Here is a 26,500-nt window from a genome sequence, read left to right as displayed (position 1 = left end):
CATGTGTAACACTGTAACATTGTCACATGAAGTCACTTTGCAGACTCAACTCTTTAGAATGTTGAGTCTGTGACACGAGCACTGTAAAAAAGCTAGACGCAGTGCAAGTAATGAATCAGAGCACAGGTGTTGTGAGAGATGATAAAAATGAAGTCATGTTTAAGTTGACACAGTGTCTTAAAAATGGTTCTGCACAAGGTGCAGTGCAGCGGTCAAAGATGTCCGTCCAGTGCGTTTACATTGATAAACAATTGAAGAACAGTGCAGATGCAAGTAAAAACACGTTTTGTCACGGACTGCCCCTAACTTGTCCATTTGAGTGATAGCACCTGCGCAAAACAAGTTACATATTTATTTTTTTATTTGTTACAAACCTGAACCTGACCTAAAGTCATACTGGAAAAATTAGGGTTAGCTTCAGCTTCTAGCGAGCCGAGTGAGAGATGAATTTGTGCCAAAATACTGTAGAGTTTGATTGGACGCACAACCTTTGACATCTTATCTGAATTTATTTTGCTATCATAACTAAACATGATTAAATGGTTAGTTGCATTTTATTATCTGCATCAGAACAGACCTGAGATACATCAGTCGAGAGGCACTGATTTAAAGCCCTGTCTCTCTCTCTGTCTGTCTGTCTGTCTGTCTCTCAGTGCGGGTGTGGGACGCACCGGCTGCTTTATCGTTATCGACGCCATGCTGGAGCGCATCCGTCATGAGCATACGGTGGACGTGTATGGTCACGTGACTCTGATGCGTTCTCAGAGGAACTATATGGTTCAGACAGAAGATCAGTACAGCTTCATTCACGAGGCGCTGCTGGAGGCCGTGGCGTGCGGGAACACCGAGATCGCAGCTCGCAGTCTCTATTCTTACATCCAGAAACTCTCGCAGGTGGAAGTGGGAGATCACGTGACCGGAATGGAGCTGGAGTTCAAGGTATGAGCTGGAATTCATCGCAGTTTTCAAATCAACAGTTCTGTACCGTGAGTTGGTCTGATGTGTGTGTCTCTCTCTCAGTGTTTGGCTAACACTAAAGCACACACCTCGCGGTTTGTGAGCGCTAATCTGCCCTGCAACAAGTTCAAGAACCGTCTGGTGAACATCATGCCGTATGAGACCACCCGTGTGTGTCTACAGCCAATCAGAGGCCTCGAAGGCTCGGACTACATCAACGCCAGCTTCATAGATGGATACAGGTGTGATACTGCACGGTGCCGCTCAACGTATACACGCAATACTAGTCAAAAGTTTGGACACACTTGACTGAATTTGTGATTCTCATGGTCTAAAGGCATAATAAAGAATGAGTATGTGTGTTTTCAGGCAGCAGAGGGCTTATATTGCAACACAGGGGCCGTTAGCCGAGACCACGGAAGATTTCTGGCGGATGCTTTGGGAACACAACTCCACCATCGTCGTCATGTTGACCAAACTGCGTGAGATGGGGCGGGTGAGTGACAGGTGGCGTCTCAGCGGGAGGTTTTTAGAGGAAACAGAGCAGCATGTGAACATTGTCAACACTGTGACTCTGTTGCAAAACATTGGCTCAACCAATAGCATAAGTTGGGGGCTGGACTATCTGTTTGACCAATGGCAGATGAGGGGAGTGTTCAGGAAAACAGTTTAAAAACAGTGATTTTTTTGTTTGTTCATTAATGCTGCTTGGTGAGGCATGTGGTTTAGAAATGACACACTTTTGTATTTTTATTAATTTCATATTGCACATACAACAGAAAAATAAAGAATGTCACAAAAAAGACAATAAAAAATAATCTAACAATAACATACATACAAATAAAAACTAACACAGATTACATAATATACAGTATATGATTCTTAGACCACAAATCATACAAAAATAAATAAATAAAATAAAAATAAAACACACTTTAAGCTTTTCAGTACAGTCACATGTATAATTTGCACTAAGATAGGGCTGTCACGATTCTGAAATTTGGCTGAAGATTAATTGTCAAACAAAAAATTGCGATTATGACAAATCAAGTCAAATCATTTTTATTTGTGTAGTTTTATTATTTGTGCTTTTCCCAATACACATTGTTCCAAAGCAGCTTTACAGAAAATCAGCTGTAATGTCTGTAACATCTCAAAAACATGAATAACCAACACTCCTGGACACATAATAAACTATTAATAAGAAAAATCTGAAAATTAACATTTCAAAACTTAGTCCTGCTGTCCACATATGAGGACATCAGTTTTTACAAACACTATATATTTTTTTCTTTGCGTGTTTATTTGGTGCTACTGGTTTCAAGTCAAAAAGGGAAATAAAAAATGCACACAGCAGTCACGCTCGGATCTCAGGAGATTAAATGCAGGTAGTCTTAAATCTTTACAATCAATACTTTCCCAACCTAAATCATATTTGAATTTAATAAAGTTAATAAAGTGTTTTGTGTGTGTGTGTGTGTGTGTGTGTGTGTGTGTGTGTGTGTGTATGATCACCACATACATTACAAAGTTTTTGAACTAAAATAATGCAAAATAAATCAAAAGATCTAAATTAAAACAACACTTTTCGTGGTATATATGCCAGATTTGGCTTCTGTCAGCATTCTAGTGTAAAGAAGGTTTTAAATGCAAAAGGTTTCGCTTATTTTAAATGTTATAAATAAACTAAGCTGTGTGAGATGATAAAAATGGACTCTATCTAAAATTAAATACATTATAAATAAGCTAAAATATGTAAATATGTAATGTATAAATATCTCAAATCCAAACCTTGAAATAAAACTAAACTGTATCATTAATGCAAAACTGAAATGTACATTTGAAAATATTATTAAAATAAAAACGAATTTGAAAATGCAAAATGATTGTAACTTTGCTGTGCAAGACACACGGTTCAGTTTGATTCAGACAGAATGGTGGGCATTTTTTTAAAAGGAAAAGCAAAACTTGAAGAACTTCTCCTATTTTCTGTGTTTGCAGGAGAAGTGTCATCAGTACTGGCCCGCAGAACGCTCGGCGAGATACCAGTACTTTGTGGTCGACCCGATGGCAGAATACAACATGCCACAGTACATACTGAGAGAGTTTAAAGTCACTGATGCCAGGGTGAGTATACGGCCTCATCGACTGTTATTTACTGTCCCGAGCTGTTTAAACATGTTAAACTCATGAAATAAATGAATGTTGATCGTCTTGAAAATTACTTTTCATCTGTGCTCATGTCATCAGAAATGTAACAGGGTTGATAGTTTAATAGTTTGATCTGACATTACGAGCGTTGCGCTGCGTCTTAGAAAGAGAATTTAATGCTGATATTTCTACAAATGTTCACTTTTCATTTGTCAGTTGTTTCATGGAGATTTTAAGATTTTCTGCAAAGCAATTAGATATCACAGCTGAGGAGACTTGAACTTGTTGAAGGATGATGATGTCATTGTTGGAGGAGTCCATTATTAGAAATAACACAATGTGATGCTAACATGGTTGATGCACATTTTAAGGACACAACACTCACTGTTTACACACATGCATTTATGAAGTTCATCTTTGCAGTTTTAACCTCAAGTGTTCTTGATTAGAAATGTGTTCATGTTTTGATTTGTCGTGAGCGTGCGTCTTCTATCGTCTCTTCTCAGGACGGACAGTCGAGAACCGTCAGACAGTTCCAGTTCACTGATTGGCCAGAACAAGGAGTTCCAAAGTCAGGAGAAGGATTCATTGATTTCATTGGTCAGGTGCACAAAACCAAGGAGCAGTTTGGTCAGGATGGACCAATCACAGTCCACTGCAGGTGTGTTACACTTCTCAACACAGACTCAACACGATGAACAGCAGAACACCAGGACCAGATTTCAGACTGCACTGATTTAGGCAGAATTCTGTGGAATAAATCTGAGCATGGTGAAATGTGTTAAACAGAGCTGAGAGCACTGCACTCTGATTGACAGCTGAAAGCTGAACGAACCACACACACACACACACACACACACACACACACACACAGAAGGAACATGAGAAGAATGTAAATGTTTTAGGGCAGAATGAATTGAAAGGTCAAGTGAAACGAGCTGCATCACACCAAAGACACACTGACTGAACACGTGACTCACCATCATTAAACACATCTGTGTGTGTGTGTCTGTGTTTGTGTGTGTGTAGTGCGGGTGTGGGCAGGACGGGTGTGTTCATCACTCTCAGTATAGTTCTGGAGCGGATGCGTTATGAGGGTGCAGTCGACATCTTCCAGACAGTGAAAATGCTGCGCACACAGCGACCGGCGATGGTTCAGACTGAGGTACCGTAACACACACAATCCACATTTAACCTCGTTTTGAACACATTCAAATTGTTTGTCATAGATCACACTGATTTCACTAGGCATGTGCTGCATTATTTCAACCCCATCACTGTACGTTTGGAGCTCATATACTTTTAATTTGATTTCATTTGAATAGTTTTGGTGTCACGTTTTAATTGAAAAGAAAATATTAATAATGCATTAGATTTCTTTTTCGTGTCTACCCTGTAGAGGACACACATGTAATAAAGGCAGTAAATGTAGTAATGTATACAGTGGTATCAGGAGGGTGTTTGATATATTTCAGGTAAGGTAGTTTACAGTGTGTAGGGAGATATAATGTCTATGCATTAGTGTTGTTTATAGTAAGACATTAGTATAATTGATGAAGGCAGATGGTAGAGTTTATTAACTTTACATACAGTTCAGTATGGATTAATAGTTTGTTCATTAAAGAAGTTCATATACCCTTAATTCTATTTTACTAGGAAAAATATATGGGTTCATACAGTATATTTCAAATGATATATTTGTAATGAGAAATTATTCAGATTTACTAAGTACACTGATCATTAATTACTACACTGATCATCTCACTAGTCACTCATTAATTAATGGTTTAACTAACTCTTAATAGATTGTTCTGTGTAAAATGTAACAATTATAATAATTTAAACCTTCGTTACATTAAGGACCACAAATTATTACATTCTGGGTCTTTATAAGATTTTTAAAAACTAATATGCAGTGCCGTTATTACACTTCGGACAAAAAGTGCCAAATTTTCATGACATTTATGCCTTTTATTACATGTAGGATGAAATATTTGTTATGTTTAGGGCCTTTAATTACATTTAGGACCAAATATTTATTACATTTAAGGCCTTTATTACATTTAGGTCCAAATATGTTTTACATTTATGCCCTTTATTACATTTATGTCCAAATATTTATTACATTTATGCCCTTTATTACATTTAGGTCCAAATATGTATTACATTTAGGGCCTTTATTACATTTAAGACCAAATATTTATTACATTAAGGGCCTTTATTACATTTAGGTCCAAATATGTATTACATTTAGGGCCTTTATTACATTTAGGACCAAATATTTATTACATTTAGGGCCTTTATTACATTTAGGACCAAATATGTATTACATTTAGGGCCTTTATTACATTTAGGACCAAATATTTATTACATTATGGCCTTTAATTACATTTAGGACCAAATATTTATTACATTTAGGACCAAATATTTATTACATTTATGCCCTTTATTACATTTAGGTCCAAATATGTATTACATTAAGGGCCTTTATTACATTTAGGACCAAATATTTATTACATTTAGGGCCTTTATTACATTTAGGACCAAATATTTATTACATTTAGGGCCTTTATTACATTTAGGACCAAATATTTATTACATTAAGGGCCTTTATTACATTTAGGACCAAATATTTATTACATTTAGGGCCTTTATTACATTTAGGACCAAATATTTATTACATTTAGGGCCTTTATTACATTTAGGACCAAATATTTATTACATTATGGCCTTTAATTACATTTAGGACCAAATATTTATTACATTTAGGACCAAATATTTATTACATTTATGCCCTTTATCACATTTAGGTCCAAATATGTATTACATTTAGGGCCTTTATTACATTTAGGACCAAATATTTATTACATTTAGGGCCTTTATTACATTTAGGACCAAATATTTATTACATTTAGGACCAAATATTTATTACATTTAGGACCAAATATTTATTGCATTTAAGGCCTTTATTACATTTAGGACCAAATATTTATTACATTTAGGGCCTTTATTACATTTAGGTCGAAATATTTATTACATTTAGGACCAAATATTTATTACATTTAGGTCCAAATAGTTTTTACATTTAGTGCCTTTAATTACATTTAGGACCAAATAGTTTTTACATTTATGCCCTTTATTACATTTAGGTCGAAATATTTATTACATTTAGGGCCTTTATTACATTTAGGACCAAATATTTATTACATTTAGGGCCTTTATTACATTTAGGACCAAATATTTATTACATTTATGCCCTTTATTACATTTAGGACCAAATATGTATTACATTTAGGGCCTTTAATTACATTTAGGACCAAATATTTATTACATTTATGCCCTTTATTACATTTAGGTTGAAATATTTATTACATTTAGGGCCTTTATTACATTTAGGACCAAATATTTATTACATTAAGGGCCTTTATTACATTTAGGACCAAATATTTATTACATTTAGGGCCTTTATTACATTTAGGACCAAATATTTATTACATTTAGGGCCTTTATTACATTTAGGACCAAATATTTATTACATTATGGCCTTTAATTACATTTAGGACCAAATATTTATTACATTTAGGACCAAATATTTATTACATTTATGCCCTTTATCACATTTAGGTCCAAATATGTATTACATTTAGGGCCTTTATTACATTTAGGACCAAATATTTATTATATTTAGGGCCTTTATTACATTTAGGACCAAATATTTATTACATTTAGGGCCTTTAATTACATTTAGGACCAAATATTTATTACATTTAGGACCAAATATTTATTACATTTAGGACCAAATATTTATTGCATTTAAGGCCTTTATTACATTTAGGACCAAATATTTATTACATTTAGGGCCTTTATTACATTTAGGACCAAATATTTATTACATTATGGCCTTTAATTACATTTAGGACCAAATATTTATTACATTTAGGACCAAATATTTATTACATTTATGCCCTTTATTACATTTAGGTCCAAATATGTATTACATTTAGGGCCTTTATTACATTTAGGACCAAATATTTATTACATTAAGGGCCTTTATTACATTTAGGACCAAATATTTATTACATTTAGGGCCTTTATTACATTTAGGACCAAATATTTATTACATTTAGGGCCTTTATTACATTTAGGACCAAATATTTATTACATTATGGCCTTTAATTACATTTAGGACCAAATATTTATTACATTTAGGACCAAATATTTATTACATTATGGCCTTTAATTACATTTAGGACCAAATATTTATTACATTTAGAACCAAATATTTATTACATTTAGAACCAAATATTTATTACATTTAGGACCAAATATTTATTACATTTAGGACCAAATATTTATTGCATTTAAGGCCTTTATTACATTTAGGACCAAATATTTATTACATTTAGGGCCTTTATTACATTTAGGACCAAATATTTATTACATTTAGGGCCTTTATTACATTTAGGTCGAAATATTTATTACATTTAGGTCCAAATAGTTTTTACATTTATGCCCTTTATTACATTTAGGTCGAAATATTTATTACATTTAGGGCCTTTATTACATTTAGGACCAAATATGTATTACATTAAGGGCCTTTATTACATTTAGGTCCAATTAGTTTTAACATTTAGGGCCTTTATTACATTTAGGACCAAATATTTATTACATTTAGGGCCTTTATTACATTTAGGTCGAAATATTTATTACATTTAGGACCAAATATTTATTACATTTAGGTCCAAATAGTTTTTACATTTATGCCCTTTATTACATTTAGGTCGAAATATTTATTACATCTAGGTCGAAATATTTATTACATTTAGGGCCTTTATTACATTTAGGACCAAATATGTATTACATTAAGGGCCTTTATTACATTTAGGTCCAATTAGTTTTAACATTTAGGGCCTTTATTACTTTTAGGTCCAAATAATTTTTACATTTATGCCCTTTATTACATTTAGGACCAAATATTTATTACATTTAGGTCCAAATAGTTTTTACATTTATGCCCTTTATTACATTTAGGACCAAATATTTATTACATTTAGGTCCAAATAGTTTTTACATTTATGCCCTTTATTACATTTAGGTCGAAATATTTATTACATTTATGCCCTTTATTACATTTAGGACCAAATATTTATTACATTTAGGTCCAAATAGTTTTTACATTTATGCCCTTTATTACATTTAGGTCGAAATATTTATTACATTTATGCCCTTTATTACATTTAGGACCAAATATGTATTACATTTAGGGCCTTTATTACATTTAGGACCAAATATTTATTACATTTAGGGCCTTTAATTACATTTAGGACCAAATATTTATTACATTTAGGACCAAATATTTATTACATTTATGCCCTTTATTACATTTAGGTCAAAATATTTATTACATTTAGGGCCTTTATTACATTTAGGACCAAATATTTATTACATTAAGGGCCTTTATTACATTTAGGACCAAATATTTATTACATTTAGGGCCTTTATTACATTTAGGACCAAATATGTATTACATTTAGGGCCTTTATTACATTTAGGACCAAATATTTATTACATTTAGGGCCTTTAATTACATTTAGGACCAAATATTTATTACATTTAGGACCAAATATTTATTACATTTATGCCCTTTATTACATTTAGGTCCAAATATGTATTACATTTAGGGCCTTTATTACATTTAGGACCAAATATTTATTACATTTAGAACCAAATATTTATTACATTTAGGACCAAATATTTATTACATTTAGGACCAAATATTTATTGCATTTAAGGCCTTTATTACATTTAGGACCAAATATTTATTACATTTAGGGCCTTTATTACATTTAGGACCAAATATTTATTACATTTAGGGCCTTTATTACATTTAGGTCGAAATATTTATTACATTTAGGTCCAAATAGTTTTTACATTTATGCCCTTTATTACATTTAGGTCGAAATATTTATTACATTTAGGGCCTTTATTACATTTAGGACCAAATATGTATTACATTAAGGGCCTTTATTACATTTAGGTCCAATTAGTTTTAACATTTAGGGCCTTTATTACATTTAGGACCAAATATTTATTACATTTAGGTCCAAATAGTTTTTACATTTATGCCCTTTATTACATTTAGGTCGAAATATTTATTACATTTAGGGCCTTTATTACATTTAGGACCAAATATGTATTACATTAAGGGCCTTTATTACATTTAGGTCCAATTAGTTTTAACATTTAGGGCCTTTATTACATTTAGGACCAAATATTTATTACATTTAGGACCAAATATTTATTACATTAAGGGCCTTTATTACATTTAGGACCAAATATTTATTACATTTAGGGCCTTTATTACATTTAGGACCAAATATGTATTACATTTAGGGCCTTTATTACATTTAGGACCAAATATTTATTACATTTAGGGCCTTTAATTACATTTAGGACCAAATATTTATTACATTTAGGACCAAATATTTATTACATTTATGCCCTTTATTACATTTAGGTCGAAATATTTATTACATCTAGGTCGAAATATTTATTACATTTAGGGCCTTTATTACATTTAGGACCAAATATGTATTACATTAAGGGCCTTTATTACATTTAGGTCCAATTAGTTTTAACATTTAGGGCCTTTATTACTTTTAGGTCCAAATAATTTTTACATTTATGCCCTTTATTACATTTAGGACCAAATATTTATTACATTTAGGTCCAAATAGTTTTTACATTTATGCCCTTTATTACATTTAGGACCAAATATTTATTACATTTAGGTCCAAATAGTTTTTACATTTATGCCCTTTATTACATTTAGGTCGAAATATTTATTACATTTATGCCCTTTATTACATTTAGGACCAAATATGTATTACATTTAGGGCCTTTATTACATTTAGGTCAAAATATTTATTACATTTAGGGCCTTTAATTACATTTAGGACCAAATATTTATTACATTTAGGACCAAATATTTATTACATTTATGCCCTTTATTACATTTAGGTCAAAATATTTATTACATTTAGGGCCTTTATTACATTTAGGACCAAATATTTATTACATTAAGGGCCTTTATTACATTTAGGACCAAATATTTATTACATTTAGGGCCTTTATTACATTTAGGACCAAATATGTATTACATTTAGGGCCTTTATTACATTTAGGACCAAATATTTATTACATTTAGGGCCTTTAATTACATTTAGGACCAAATATTTATTACATTTAGGACCAAATATTTATTACATTTATGCCCTTTATTACATTTAGGTCCAAATATGTATTACATTTAGGGCCTTTATTACATTTAGGACCAAATATTTATTACATTTAGAACCAAATATTTATTACATTTAGGACCAAATATTTATTACATTTAGGACCAAATATTTATTGCATTTAAGGCCTTTATTACATTTAGGACCAAATATTTATTACATTTAGGGCCTTTATTACATTTAGGACCAAATATTTATTACATTTAGGGCCTTTATTACATTTAGGTCGAAATATTTATTACATTTAGGTCCAAATAGTTTTTACATTTATGCCCTTTATTACATTTAGGTCGAAATATTTATTACATTTAGGGCCTTTATTACATTTAGGACCAAATATGTATTACATTAAGGGCCTTTATTACATTTAGGTCCAATTAGTTTTAACATTTAGGGCCTTTATTACATTTAGGACCAAATATTTATTACATTTAGGTCCAAGTAGTTTTTACATTTATGCCCTTTATTACATTTAGGTCGAAATATTTATTACATTTAGGGCCTTTATTACATTTAGGACCAAATATGTATTACATTAAGGGCCTTTATTACATTTAGGTCCAATTAGTTTTAACATTTAGGGCCTTTATTACATTTAGGACCAAATATTTATTACATTTAGGACCAAATATTTATTACATTAAGGGCCTTTATTACATTTAGGACCAAATATTTATTACATTTAGGGCCTTTATTACATTTAGGACCAAATATGTATTACATTTAGGGCCTTTATTACATTTAGGACCAAATATTTATTACATTTAGGGCCTTTAATTACATTTAGGACCAAATATTTATTACATTTAGGACCAAATATTTATTACATTTATGCCCTTTATTACATTTAGGTCCAAATATGTATTACATTTAGGGCCTTTATTACATTTAGGACCAAATATTTATTACATTTAGGGCCTTTATTACATTTAGGACCAAATATTTATTACATTTAGGACCAAATATTTATTACATTTAGGACCAAATATTTATTGCATTTAAGGCCTTTATTACATTTAGAACCAAATATTTATTACATTTAGGGCCTTTATTACATTTAGGACCAAATATTTATTACATTTAGGACCAAATATTTATTGCATTTAAGGCCTTTATTACATTTAGAACCAAATATTTATTACATTTAGGACCAAATATTTATTGCATTTAAGGCCTTTATTACATTTAGGACCAAATATTTATTACATTTAGGGCCTTTATTACATTTAGGTCGAAATATTTATTACATTTAGGACCAAATATTTATTACATTTAGGTCCAAATAGTTTTTACATTTATGCCCTTTATTACATTTAGGTCGAAATATTTATTACATTAAGGGCCTTTATTACATTTAGGTCCAATTAGTTTTAACATTAAGGGCCTTTATTACATTTAGGTCCAATTAGTTTTAACATTTATGCCCTTTATTACATTTAGGACCAAATATTTATTACATTTAGGTCCAAATAGTTTTTACATTTATGCCCTTTATTACATTTAGGACCAAATATTTATTACATTTAGGACCAAATATTTATTACATTTATGCCCTTTATTACATTTAGGACCAAATATTTATTACATTTAGGTCCAAATAGTTTTTACATTTATGCCCTTTATTACATTTAGGTCGAAATATTTATTACATTTATGCCCTTTATTACATTTAGGACCAAATATTTATTACATTTAGGTCCAAATAGTTTTTACATTTATGCCCTTTATTACATTTAGGTCGAAATATTTATTACATTTATGCCCTTTATTACATTTAGGTCGAAATATTTATTACATTTATGCCCTTTATTACATTTAGGTCGAAATATTTATTACATTTATGCCCTTTATTACATTTAGGACCAAATATGTATTACATTTAGGACCAAATATTTATTACATTAAGGGCCTTTATTACATTTAGGTCCAAATAGTTTTTACATTTATGCCCTTTATTACATTTAGGACCAAATATTTATTACATTTAGGGCCTTTATTACATTTAGGACCAAATAGTTTTTACATTTAGGACCAAATATTTATTACATTTAGGTCCAAATAGTTTTTACATTTATGCCCTTTATTACATTTAGGTCGAAATATTTATTACATTTATGCCTTTTATTACATTTAGGACCAAATATTTATTACATTTAGGGCCTTTATTACATTTAGGACCAAATATTTATTACATTTAGGGCCTTTATTACATTTAGGACCAAATATTTATTACATTTAGGGCCTTTATTACATTTAGGACCAAATATTTATTACATTTAGGGCCTTTAATTACATTTAGGACCAAATATTTATTACATTTAGGACCAAATATTTATTACATTTAAGGCCTTTATTACATTTAGGTCCAAATATGTATTACATTTAGGGCCTTTATTACATTTAGGACCAAATATTTATTACATTTAGGGCCTTTAATTACATTTAGGACCAAATATTTATTACATTTAGGACCAAATATTTATTACATTTAAGGCCTTTATTACATTTAGGACCAAATATTTATTACATTTAGGGCCTTTATTACATTTAGGACCAAATATGTATTACATTAAGGGCCTTTATTACATTTAGGTCCAATTAGTTTTAACATTTAGGGCCTTTATTACTTTTAGGTCCAAATAATTTTTACATTTATGCCCTTTATTACATTTAGGACCAAATATTTATTACATTTAGGTCCAAATAGTTTTTACATTTATGCCCTTTATTACATTTAGGACCAAATATTTATTACATTTAGGTCCAAATAGTTTTTACATTTATGCCCTTTATTACATTTAGGTCGAAATATTTATTACATTTATGCCCTTTATTACATTTAGGACCAAATATTTATTACATTTAGGGCCTTTATTACATTTAGGACCAAATATTTATTACATTTAGGACCAAATATTTATTACATTTAGGACCAAATATTTATTACATTTATGCCCTTTATTACATTTAGGTCAAAATATTTATTACATTTAGGGCCTTTATTACATTTAGGACCAAATATTTATTACATTAAGGGCCTTTATTACATTTAGGACCAAATATTTATTACATTTAGGGCCTTTATTACATTTAGGACCAAATATGTATTACATTTAGGGCCTTTATTACATTTAGGACCAAATATTTATTACATTTAGGGCCTTTAATTACATTTAGGACCAAATATTTATTACATTTAGGACCAAATATTTATTACATTTATGCCCTTTATTACATTTAGGTCCAAATATGTATTACATTTAGGGCCTTTATTACATTTAGGACCAAATATTTATTACATTTAGAACCAAATATTTATTACATTTAGGACCAAATATTTATTACATTTAGGACCAAATATTTATTGCATTTAAGGCCTTTATTACATTTAGGACCAAATATTTATTACATTTAGGGCCTTTATTACATTTAGGACCAAATATTTATTACATTTAGGGCCTTTATTACATTTAGGTCGAAATATTTATTACATTTAGGTCCAAATAGTTTTTACATTTATGCCCTTTATTACATTTAGGTCGAAATATTTATTACATTTAGGGCCTTTATTACATTTAGGACCAAATATGTATTACATTAAGGGCCTTTATTACATTTAGGTCCAATTAGTTTTAACATTTAGGGCCTTTATTACATTTAGGACCAAATATTTATTACATTTAGGTCCAAATAGTTTTTACATTTATGCCCTTTATTACATTTAGGTCGAAATATTTATTACATTTAGGGCCTTTATTACATTTAGGACCAAATATGTATTACATTAAGGGCCTTTATTACATTTAGGTCCAATTAGTTTTAACATTTAGGGCCTTTATTACATTTAGGACCAAATATTTATTACATTTAGGACCAAATATTTATTACATTAAGGGCCTTTATTACATTTAGGACCAAATATTTATTACATTTAGGGCCTTTATTACATTTAGGACCAAATATGTATTACATTTAGGGCCTTTATTACATTTAGGACCAAATATTTATTACATTTAGGGCCTTTAATTACATTTAGGACCAAATATTTATTACATTTAGGACCAAATATTTATTACATTTATGCCCTTTATTACATTTAGGTCGAAATATTTATTACATCTAGGTCGAAATATTTATTACATTTAGGGCCTTTATTACATTTAGGACCAAATATGTATTACATTAAGGGCCTTTATTACATTTAGGTCCAATTAGTTTTAACATTTAGGGCCTTTATTACTTTTAGGTCCAAATAATTTTTACATTTATGCCCTTTATTACATTTAGGACCAAATATTTATTACATTTAGGTCCAAATAGTTTTTACATTTATGCCCTTTATTACATTTAGGACCAAATATTTATTACATTTAGGTCCAAATAGTTTTTACATTTATGCCCTTTATTACATTTAGGTCGAAATATTTATTACATTTATGCCCTTTATTACATTTAGGACCAAATATGTATTACATTTAGGGCCTTTATTACATTTAGGTCAAAATATTTATTACATTTAGGGCCTTTAATTACATTTAGGACCAAATATTTATTACATTTAGGACCAAATATTTATTACATTTATGCCCTTTATTACATTTAGGTCAAAATATTTATTACATTTAGGGCCTTTATTACATTTAGGACCAAATATTTATTACATTAAGGGCCTTTATTACATTTAGGACCAAATATTTATTACATTTAGGGCCTTTATTACATTTAGGACCAAATATGTATTACATTTAGGGCCTTTATTACATTTAGGACCAAATATTTATTACATTTAGGGCCTTTAATTACATTTAGGACCAAATATTTATTACATTTAGGACCAAATATTTATTACATTTATGCCCTTTATTACATTTAGGTCCAAATATGTATTACATTTAGGGCCTTTATTACATTTAGGACCAAATATTTATTACATTTAGAACCAAATATTTATTACATTTAGGACCAAATATTTATTACATTTAGGACCAAATATTTATTGCATTTAAGGCCTTTATTACATTTAGGACCAAATATTTATTACATTTAGGGCCTTTATTACATTTAGGACCAAATATTTATTACATTTAGGGCCTTTATTACATTTAGGTCGAAATATTTATTACATTTAGGTCCAAATAGTTTTTACATTTATGCCCTTTATTACATTTAGGTCGAAATATTTATTACATTTAGGGCCTTTATTACATTTAGGACCAAATATGTATTACATTAAGGGCCTTTATTACATTTAGGTCCAATTAGTTTTAACATTTAGGGCCTTTATTACATTTAGGACCAAATATTTATTACATTTAGGTCCAAGTAGTTTTTACATTTATGCCCTTTATTACATTTAGGTCGAAATATTTATTACATTTAGGGCCTTTATTACATTTAGGACCAAATATGTATTACATTAAGGGCCTTTATTACATTTAGGTCCAATTAGTTTTAACATTTAGGGCCTTTATTACATTTAGGACCAAATATTTATTACATTTAGGACCAAATATTTATTACATTAAGGGCCTTTATTACATTTAGGACCAAATATTTATTACATTTAGGGCCTTTATTACATTTAGGACCAAATATGTATTACATTTAGGGCCTTTATTACATTTAGGACCAAATATTTATTACATTTAGGGCCTTTAATTACATTTAGGACCAAATATTTATTACATTTAGGACCAAATATTTATTACATTTATGCCCTTTATTACATTTAGGTCCAAATATGTATTACATTTAGGGCCTTTATTACATTTAGGACCAAATATTTATTACATTTAGGGCCTTTATTACATTTAGGACCAAATATTTATTACATTTAGGACCAAATATTTATTACATTTAGGACCAAATATTTATTGCATTTAAGGCCTTTATTACATTTAGAACCAAATATTTATTACATTTAGGGCCTTTATTACATTTAGGACCAAATATTTATTACATTTAGGACCAAATATTTATTGCATTTAAGGCCTTTATTACATTTAGAACCAAATATTTATTACATTTAGGACCAAATATTTATTGCATTTAAGGCCTTTATTACATTTAGGACCAAATATTTATTACATTTAGGGCCTTTATTACATTTAGGACCAAATATTTATTACATTTAGGGCCTTTATTACATTTAGGTCGAAATATTTATTACATTTAGGACCAAATATTTATTACATTTAGGTCCAAATAGTTTTTACATTTATGCCCTTTATTACATTTAGGTCGAAATATTTATTACATTAAGGGCCTTTATTACATTTAGGTCCAATTAGTTTTAACATTAAGGGCCTTTATTACATTTAGGTCCAATTAGTTTTAACATTTATGCCCTTTATTACATTTAGGACCAAATATTTATTACATTTAGGTCCAAATAGTTTTTACATTTATGCCCTTTATTACATTTAGGACCAAATATTTATTACATTTAGGACCAAATATTTATTACATTTATGCCCTTTATTACATTTAGGACCAAATATTTATTACATTTAGGTCCAAATAGTTTTTACATTTATGCCCTTTATTACATTTAGGTCGAAATATTTATTACATTTATGCCCTTTATTACATTTAGGACCAAATATTTATTACATTTAGGTCCAAATAGTTTTTACATTTATGCCCTTTATTACATTTAGGTCGAAATATTTATTACATTTATGCCCTTTATTACATTTAGGTCGAAATATTTATTACATTTATGCCCTTTATTACATTTAGGTCGAAATATTTATTACATTTATGCCCTTTATTACATTTAGGACCAAATATGTATTACATTTAGGACCAAATATTTATTACATTAAGGGCCTTTATTACATTTAGGTCCAAATAGTTTTTACATTTATGCCCTTTATTACATTTAGGACCAAATATTTATTACATTTAGGGCCTTTATTACATTTAGGACCAAATAGTTTTTACATTTAGGACCAAATATTTATTACATTTAGGTCCAAATAGTTTTTACATTTATGCCCTTTATTACATTTAGGTCGAAATATTTATTACATTTATGCCTTTTATTACATTTAGGACCAAATATTTATTACATTTAGGGCCTTTATTACATTTAGGACCAAATATTTATTACATTTAGGGCCTTTATTACATTTAGGACCAAATATTTATTACATTTAGGGCCTTTATTACATTTAGGACCAAATATTTATTACATTTAGGGCCTTTAATTACATTTAGGACCAAATATTTATTACATTTAGGACCAAATATTTATTACATTTAAGGCCTTTATTACATTTAGGTCCAAATATGTATTACATTTAGGGCCTTTATTACATTTAGGACCAAATATTTATTACATTTAGGGCCTTTAATTACATTTAGGACCAAATATTTATTACATTTAGGACCAAATATTTATTACATTTAAGGCCTTTATTACATTTAGGACCAAATATTTATTACATTTAGGGCCTTTATTACATTTAGGACCAAATATTTATTACATTTAGGGCCTTTATTACATTTAGGACCAAATATATATTACATTTAGGGCCTTTATTACATTTAGGACCAAATATTTATTACATTTAGGACCAAATATTTATTACATTTAGGGCCTTTATTACATTTAGGACCAAATATTTATTATATTTAGGGCCTTTAATTACATTTAGGACCAAATATTTATTACATTTAGGACCAAATATTTATTACATTTAGGACCAAATATTTATTGCATTTATGGCCTTTATTACATTTAGGTCCAAATAGTTTTTACATTTAGTGCCTTTAATTACATTTAGGACCAAATAGTTTTTACATTTATGCCCTTTATTACATTTAGGTCGAAATATTTATTACATTTAGGGCCTTTATTACATTTAGGACCAAATATGTATTACATTTAGGGCCTTTATTACATTTAGGTCCAATTCGTTTTAACATTTAGGGCCTTTATTACTTTTAGGTCCAAATAATTTTTACATTTATGCCCTTTATTACATTTAGGTCGAAATATTTATTACATTTAGGACCAAATATTTATTACATTTATGCCCTTTATTACATTTAGGACCAAATATTTATTACATTTATGCCCTTTATTACATTTAGGTCGAAATATTTATTACATTTATGCCCTTTATTACATTTAGGACCAAATATTTATTACATTAAGGGCCTTTATTACATTTAGGTCCAAATAGTTTTTACATTTATGCCCTTTATTACATTTAGGGCCTTTATTACATTTAGGACCAAATATGTATTACATTTAGGGCCTTTATTACATTTAGGACCAAATATTTATTACATTTATGCCCTTTATTACATTTAGGTCGAAATATTTATTACATTTATGCCCTTTATTACATTTAGGTCGAAATATTTATTACATTAAGGGCCTTTATTACATTTAGGTCCAAATAGTTTTTACATTTATGCCCTTTATTACATTTAGGACCAAATATGTATTACATTTAGGACCAAATATTTATTACATTTAGGGCCTTTATTACATTTAGGACCAAATATTTATTACATTTAGGGCCTTTATTACATTTAGGACCAAATAGTTTTTACATTTAGGACCAAATATTTATTACATTTAAGGCCTTTATTACATTTAGGTCCAAATAGTTTTTACATTTATGCCCTTTATTACATTTAGGTCGAAATATTTATTACATTTAGGGCCTTTATTACATTTAGGACCAAATAGTTTTTACATTTAGGGCCTTTATTACATTTAGGACCAAATATTTATTACATTTAGGACCAAATATGTATTACATTTAGGGCATTTATTACAATTAGAGTCAGATTTTTATTACAGTTAAGACTAATTATTATCTTTGTGCCCTCAACAAACCCCGTTACATTCCAAATGTTTTGGTGTTTAATGTTACGGGGTTGAAGGTCAGTGTAAAATTAACGGTCAACTCAACTGTTTCCTGAATGCCCTCTTCAACACTGATGACACAATTAAATTACTTGTAAAGGGGGAGATGTTTGATTAGTACAGCAATGGTCATGTGGTGTTTGTGATTGTGTGTGTTCTCAGGATGAGTATCAGTTCTGTTATCAGGCCGGTCTGGAGTATCTGGGGAGTTTTGATCACTATGCAACATAAGAAGACGAGAAACATCTGGACACCTCGATCCCCCTCAACCGTCTGCAAACACACTACAAACACTTGCTGGAGACCCAAACGAGCAACAAAACACATTATACCACAGGAAATACAATGACATCACTCATGAAGAAAAAAGACAGCGACACAGAACGGACGTTGTCTCGGGATGTGTGAGGGGGAGTTCTGCATCAAACTATTACCTCAGTGGTCAAATATTGATATTTATGTCGTGGGGGGCTTTTTAGAGATATTAAACTGTGGATGAAGCTCTTCTTCATAACAAGAGGAAAAAATATTACATGTACAAAATCTATTTAAAAAAACAACAACAACGACAAAAAACAAAAAAAAACCGATGAAATCAAAAGCCTGGAAATTTGCTGCACCCTTAATGGGAGTTTTTCTTCAAACTGTATTTGCCAACGTCGTCTGTGCCCTGCCTGAAGTCTCGTTGCCATCTGAAAGCGGAACAGATCTTTACCTTCTGTGCCTAACGGAGCGACCGCAGAACCGTCTGTGCTTCAGAGGAAACATCTCGGCATCATGGACTGATCTTACGGTATCCCAAGAAAAGCCGGCAGAACTCGTGTGAATACTGTATTTTCATGGTGTCTCTCTACATGAATATATGCTGCTTATACCGAGTTTTGAACAGCTTGAATCTGTATCATATTCTTTTTCTCTGTGGCATCATGTACGTGAAAGGCTCGTCAGTTAGTGCACTGTTTAATATAGCCCACTGAAAACATCAACGATTCGGCTCATAATGAAACAGTTGATAGAATCTGTACAGACACACATTATGAGGTGGAATTATGGGTCACAGTGAGTTGAACTCAGATGGTCAAACGTTGGACAGATTTTTCGTATCTGAAGATTTGAAGTCTAAATCGTCCTTAACAAAGCTCCAAAAGATCATTTCTGCTCATCTCCGTCGAACTCTTCCCGTCCGTCATGTTTAGTTTAGTGAAGGCGTGATGTTTACGAGTAGCACAGTTAGATTCAGAAACGAGATGGATTGGAGATCTCCATCAGACTTCGAGTGAGCCTTATTGTTGTTGTTAAATATTTAATCCAGCTGATTTTTTTTTATTTAATTTTGTTAATAATATGCTTGAGTTTTTAAGGATCTCTTCATTTCTATGATTTTTATTGCGTTATAATCGGTGAGCCGTGGTGTAGTTGAGCAGCTAACGTGACTGTACATGGCTGAGATGTACAGTGTTGTGTTTGTATCCCTCTCAGATATTTTCATATTTCCTGTGCGCTGATGATAGTTCTAGAGGAAGAGAACGACACGAACGCCCAAACCCTTGCAAAACAGCTCGGACACATTCCCATGAGAGCGTTTGGTGTGAAATATCACTCCCATCATCCTTTGCTCATTAATGATCCTGTAAAATCCACCAGTTCTCGCAGAATCGCACACAAAACAAATTATGAACGTGAAAGGAAAATTCCAGGTTCAATACAAGTGAATCTCAATCGACAGCATTTGTGGCATAATGTTGATTACCACAAAAATGAATGTCGACTCATCCCTCCTTTAAATGTGTGTTCCAGTGAGACACTTACAATGGAAGTCAATGGGGTCAATAATCTGTAAACATTAAAATACTCACTGTTTCAGAAGTATAGACACAAGACATAAACAATATGTGTGTTAACATGATTTTACTGTCATAAAATCACTTACTAACTACATCTGTGGAAAGTTAGAGACAATTTGGTTACTTTGTTACCATGACGACGCAAAAATGGCATTTTAACCTCGTGTGACCCCATGTCCACATGTGTGGACGTTGTATTTTGTCTTCGCTATACGCAACGCATCATTTAAATGAATTTAAACTGACTGAATACTGTTCACAAGACTCTACACCGTCATTTAAGGGTTAAACTTCTGACACACCGCGTCACATGACACAACAACATGTTGTTGATTTCCGTGAAGCGCTCCTACGGGCGCAGCACCAACAAAAGTGCCTCTGGTAAGAAACCTCTTTAAGATTTTTGATTGAAACCTGTTTGGTTGTAAAGAGTAGCGTCTCTAGTTTCATTTGATATGCTGCTTTAAAAAATCCGTTCATCTTTCACACGTCAGCGCTGATAAACATGATGTCCACGTATGTGGAAATTAGGACCGCGTTCCCTCAAAAGTTGAAAAAACGTTAGTTATTTTGAGTAACTATAACACATCTGTGGGTCATTTTGCTTCCTTTTAATATAAATGTTGTTATTTTATTTTGTTATCTCTGTACAATACGGTTCAGAATTATTTATTCAGCTTTATAGAAAATCAGCTGTAATGTCTGTAACGTCTGAAAAACATGAATAACCAACACTCCTGGAAACAAACTATCTGATGAAAAAAATCTGACTTTCTGTAGCTTAATAATATTTCAAATTTCACAACTTAGTCCCGCTGACCACATATGAGGACGTTATATTATATGAAAACTATTCGCTCTAGAATAATACTTTTTTTTGCATGTTTATTTGGTGCTACTAGTTACAAATCAAAAAGGAAAATGGAAAATGCACACTGCAGTCACGCTCGGCTCTCAGGAGGTTAAACAACTTTAAATCTCAAATAATACACAAGTTTTAACAGAATTAGTGTAAGTGCTTTTATTAAATTATAAGCGTCACATTTCTGTCTTTAATCCCTCCAAACATTGACCCCATTGACTTCCATTGTAAGTGTCTCACTGGAACACACATTTGTGCTTTTATTAAAGAAAAGTAGCGACGAGTCGAAGTTAATTTTTGTTTTAATCAACATTATGACACAAATGCTGTCGATTGAGATTAACTTGTATTGAACCCGGAATATTCCTTTAATAGTCATTATTATTCAACTGAAGTCTCTTCAGATCAGCACACACACAAATTCATTAAATCTCAGCAATCTAAGAAAAAAGTACCATAGTAATACCATGTTTTTGGGTGTTTTACCGTGGCATTCTTTGAACTACCTTGGAGTGCCTCGTAAATATTTTGGTACAGTATATATATATATATATATATATATAGTGGTCGACTGATATTTCAAAGGCACAGAGTGATTTCTAGAGAGCAGAGTGTCAATATAATTCTGTTCAATATAATGCAATTCTTTGACAGCAAAGAGGAACATGAACAGTTGTATATTTATTCATTAACATTATCCCAAATTAATACATGCTGTAAAAATCTGATTGTTCATTATCAGTTCATGATATCTAAGCATGAACTAATGTAAACCCCTAGAACCTTACTATAAAGTGTTACCAAAGTTTGATTCTGCATTATATGAGCTGTATGTCGATTCTGGAACTGACACAACAACAAACTTTTAATCAGACATGCAGACCAATTATTAGCTGATGCTGATGATTTCATAAAGGCCATTTATCAGAGGATTAATTGTCCTGGCCGATATCTCAGTCTATCACTATAATATATATCATGATACTACCATCACGGCACCAGCACACTTTATTAGTCAGAACACACAGATGCTGATCTACAGTTAAAGCTGATTTTCTCCTCGTGAACTTAAAGCACATTTATAGAGACTGCAGACACTCTTCATTAAAATACTGATCATTAAACTTTCCCTTTGAACAGAGATAAAAGCACACCAACAACACAAAAGACAAAAAGACACAATCAGAAAAAGCAACAAATGAAATGTCATGTAAACTTTGGGCCGAGTGCGTATATAGTGTTCTCACTTTTCTCTGCTTATTTATTTGAACTCATATATGTAGATATGTCGACTTTGTATTAAAACAGAATGACTGGATATACTGAAGTGAGCGTTGTGTGTCGTCTGTTATTAATCATCTGTGATTCCCTTTTTATTTTGTGTAAATATGTCAGTCGATGATCACTTTGATTGAAACTCATCTGCAGTGTGACACATTCAGGTAACATGACGGTCACATGTTCACCAGTAGATGCTGCTGTTTACAGGTGAACACTGACTGTACCACACACTTCTGCTGTGTTTATATATATATATATATAGAGAGAGAGAGAGGATAGATACTCAACTGGCTAAAAACCATCTAACCCATCATAAACCAGCACAGACCAGTTTAGAGTGTGGTGGTGGATGATGGTGTTGATATAAACAGATTTGTGTGTTTGTGAAATACAGCTGAAGATCTGACTGAAACGCTGGTGGACAATCATCTGTCAATCATCTGCACACAGACACAGGAAGTGACATCAGCGCTGTGCTGAGGTGTGTGAATGTGTCCGTTTTATCATAGTTACACAGAACAGAAATGAAGATTGTAACTCATGTAAAACACAGCTGTGAGCTTATAATTGACCGAGCGCATCAGTGACATCATGAGTGTTACGTTCATCATAATCCAAAGGATAAATGTAGGATTTAAGTGTATTTATTTGTCTTGTGAAAAACAATTCTGCCAAGACAGAGGACACTTCTCTTCAAGATATCTGAAAAACAAGTCTTGTTATCTGATGCGTTCGTGCTCCTCAGATGAATTGTTCTTGTATTAAGGACAAAGATGAAATGATTTTTACAGAATATGAGCATTTTAATGCACACATTATTTTCAATATATTTTATGGAGAAAAAAAAAATCAGATTAGCCGTCAATCAATAAGGAATATTTGTTCATCACCCCTCAAAAATCCTTTAGATATCTTCTGTGCAGTTTGGTCTGAAGTTCATCGAGAGACAGTTTTATTGAAGATGGAACTACATTTTTCATAAAAGTAGCACTATATTTTTCACTTTATTTTCACTACTTAGACTTATCTAATCAAGTAAAAAAAATGGTGTTCTGATAGCAGATGGAGGAAAAGTCACCAAGTCTTTTACCATTTTTATTACATCGGAAAGTGATTTCGGTCAAAAATGACCGAACGGTATAGGTATGTTGAATGACTGAACTCATGAGTGTTCAAAAGTTATAAGCAGAAGAATAAGTGATATCCTGATGTTCATGTGCTGAATTTGTCTGTAATTGTAGTAAAGTGAACGCTATAGAAAGCAGCATTGTGTGACAGATGCGTGTACAGTCACAGTCTCACATTCTCAACTTAAACACTCTTGTTATTTCTGTGTTGTAAGACTGAATTCACTCTTCTAGTGTTGTGTAAACTGGACCGTTCAGGATTTGGGTGGTTCACTGATGTCGTCTGATCTTGAAAGATGTTTGAGGAGATCAAGATAATTGAACATACTGTGTAGAAGTTTGATCTTTACTGCTCGTTATGAGTCCTGAAATAGAAGTCAAACCATCTGGATTGAAGATTCACCGTATCACGCTCAACACACATGCACTTACAACACTTCTTACAGAAAACATCAAAACATCAAACCATCTGTAATTCTGCCCGGGTATGCAAACTTTTGAGCACAATTGTATATAACCTTCCCAATTCCAAACATTTTACTCTCGTCAACTTCTTCCACCGGCCCGTTTTCCAGTGACTTAAAAATCACTCTACGACAACAGGTGGAAAAATACCAATACGATCATAAATACAACTGTAAATATAAACATAATAATAACTGAAAAATAAACCATGAGCTATTGATAGTTTAATATAAATCTCATACATTTTTGTTTTAATATAAGATGTCTACAACAGTGATTGTCAGGGACATTATTTGATGTTCTATATTTTCGAGTTTTGACATGAACTTTATTTCCACCTGCTGGTGAAATCTCCAAACTGCAAATGCAGGAACTGAGTTTAAACTTTGCGCTGAGTTAAGACGTAGTTTTCAAATGTCTTAGGAAAATAGCAAACTGCGCTTTGAACCACTTCATTAACATACACCCACAGCCACTTGCACTTTGTGCTGATACAAAAATTGTGATTATGCTGCGTTCCATTCAACTCAGAATGTCGGATTTTCCAACTTCCTGATAGGAAAAGTGCACTTTGGAACGCCACTTGAAGTCGAAATTCCAACTGGGAAACTCGTGTGGAAATTTTGAATTCCGATTTCTCCGAGATGCAGGTGCGTGACATTACACATATGTAACCGGTCCTGCTCGACCCGCTCCTGGCATCAGTGCGGTTTTAAGGCTCAGACATACTCTACGCAAGTATGTGAACGCAGATGCATCTTGCTACACAAGCTCGATTTCACGCGTCGTTGCGTTGCGAAATGTGTCAGCGCTCAATTCATAACCCAACGCAAGTATGTGCTGCATTCTCAGTGTTGCCGCAAGGGGCACTAGAGCGGATTTTCTTCTTTCAATCAACAACTGTCATAGCAGACTCGGGCAGCAATTTGAGTTGAATCTTTTCTAAAAATATATTCAACTTTTTGTCCCCAGTCCATTCAAACGATCTTGTTTTTTCTCCATGTCTCTCCCCACTGCTTAACTATCACCTCACCTACCACATCCGGTTTCGTGGCCACACCTAAAAACATCTATTGCCCCCTTGTGGTCTGAGGTTTGTAACCACCAGAGCAACGCAAGAGCGCACGTAATGTACTGTATGTACAACAGGACCACGCGTTGGCCAAGCACTCGCGTCTGCGTATTTGCACACTGCACAGCACGTACCAGCTGGCTACCGTTACACGTCGGCACTCAGGGAGATATACAAAGCAAGTGATAAACATTCACTTTTATTAATTAATATCGATAAATGAGTAAAAGTTCCTACATTATGTGATATTAAAGCTCATTTAACAAATGTTTGCAGAGACAGGTGTACAAAACACAATAAATTAAACTCTCTTTTGATAATCGTACACCTGTAGCACAAATGCTAGCGTTGCAGCATTGTTTATCAGTTGTGTTGCTAGGAAACGTCTCTGGTAACAGTCAAACATCTGCTAAGCTAATGGGAGCGTTGCAGTTTTGTTTCCTTACACGTCATCTTCCGAGCAATGGAATGCATTTATGGTCGGAGATCAGAGATATCAAGTAGGAATATCCCACATTCGAGTTGAATGGAACCATTAGCGCTCTCTTGAAAATTA

The 26,500-nt window shown here is 31.5% G+C and overlaps 1 protein-coding gene across 2 annotated transcripts in view; it reads left to right on the top strand.

Moving 5' to 3' along the window:
* The window catches only part of ptprsb (protein tyrosine phosphatase receptor type Sb), a 158,698-nt gene extending 137,671 nt beyond the window's left edge, over positions 1 to 21,027 (top strand). For both annotated transcript variants that reach the window (XM_051698597.1, XM_051698595.1), the window contains 7 exons: positions 654 to 939; positions 1,021 to 1,199; positions 1,327 to 1,453; positions 2,959 to 3,084; positions 3,615 to 3,769; positions 4,138 to 4,273; positions 19,456 to 21,027. In XM_051698597.1, the coding sequence (XP_051554557.1) occupies positions 654 to 939; positions 1,021 to 1,199; positions 1,327 to 1,453; positions 2,959 to 3,084; positions 3,615 to 3,769; positions 4,138 to 4,273; positions 19,456 to 19,524 (1,078 nt within the window). In that variant the 3' untranslated portion in view covers positions 19,525 to 21,027. The remainder of the gene's footprint in view (positions 1 to 653; positions 940 to 1,020; positions 1,200 to 1,326; positions 1,454 to 2,958; positions 3,085 to 3,614; positions 3,770 to 4,137; positions 4,274 to 19,455) is intronic.
* Positions 21,028 to 26,500: the final 5,473 nt, after the last annotated feature.

Source organism: Myxocyprinus asiaticus, chromosome 5 (assembly GCF_019703515.2).
Source record: "Myxocyprinus asiaticus isolate MX2 ecotype Aquarium Trade chromosome 5, UBuf_Myxa_2, whole genome shotgun sequence".
In the NCBI taxonomy this organism is placed as follows: Eukaryota; Metazoa; Chordata; class Actinopteri; order Cypriniformes; family Catostomidae; genus Myxocyprinus; species Myxocyprinus asiaticus.
The sequence above is the reverse complement of the archived record's forward strand: the minus strand, read 5'-3'. Positions and strand labels throughout refer to the sequence as shown.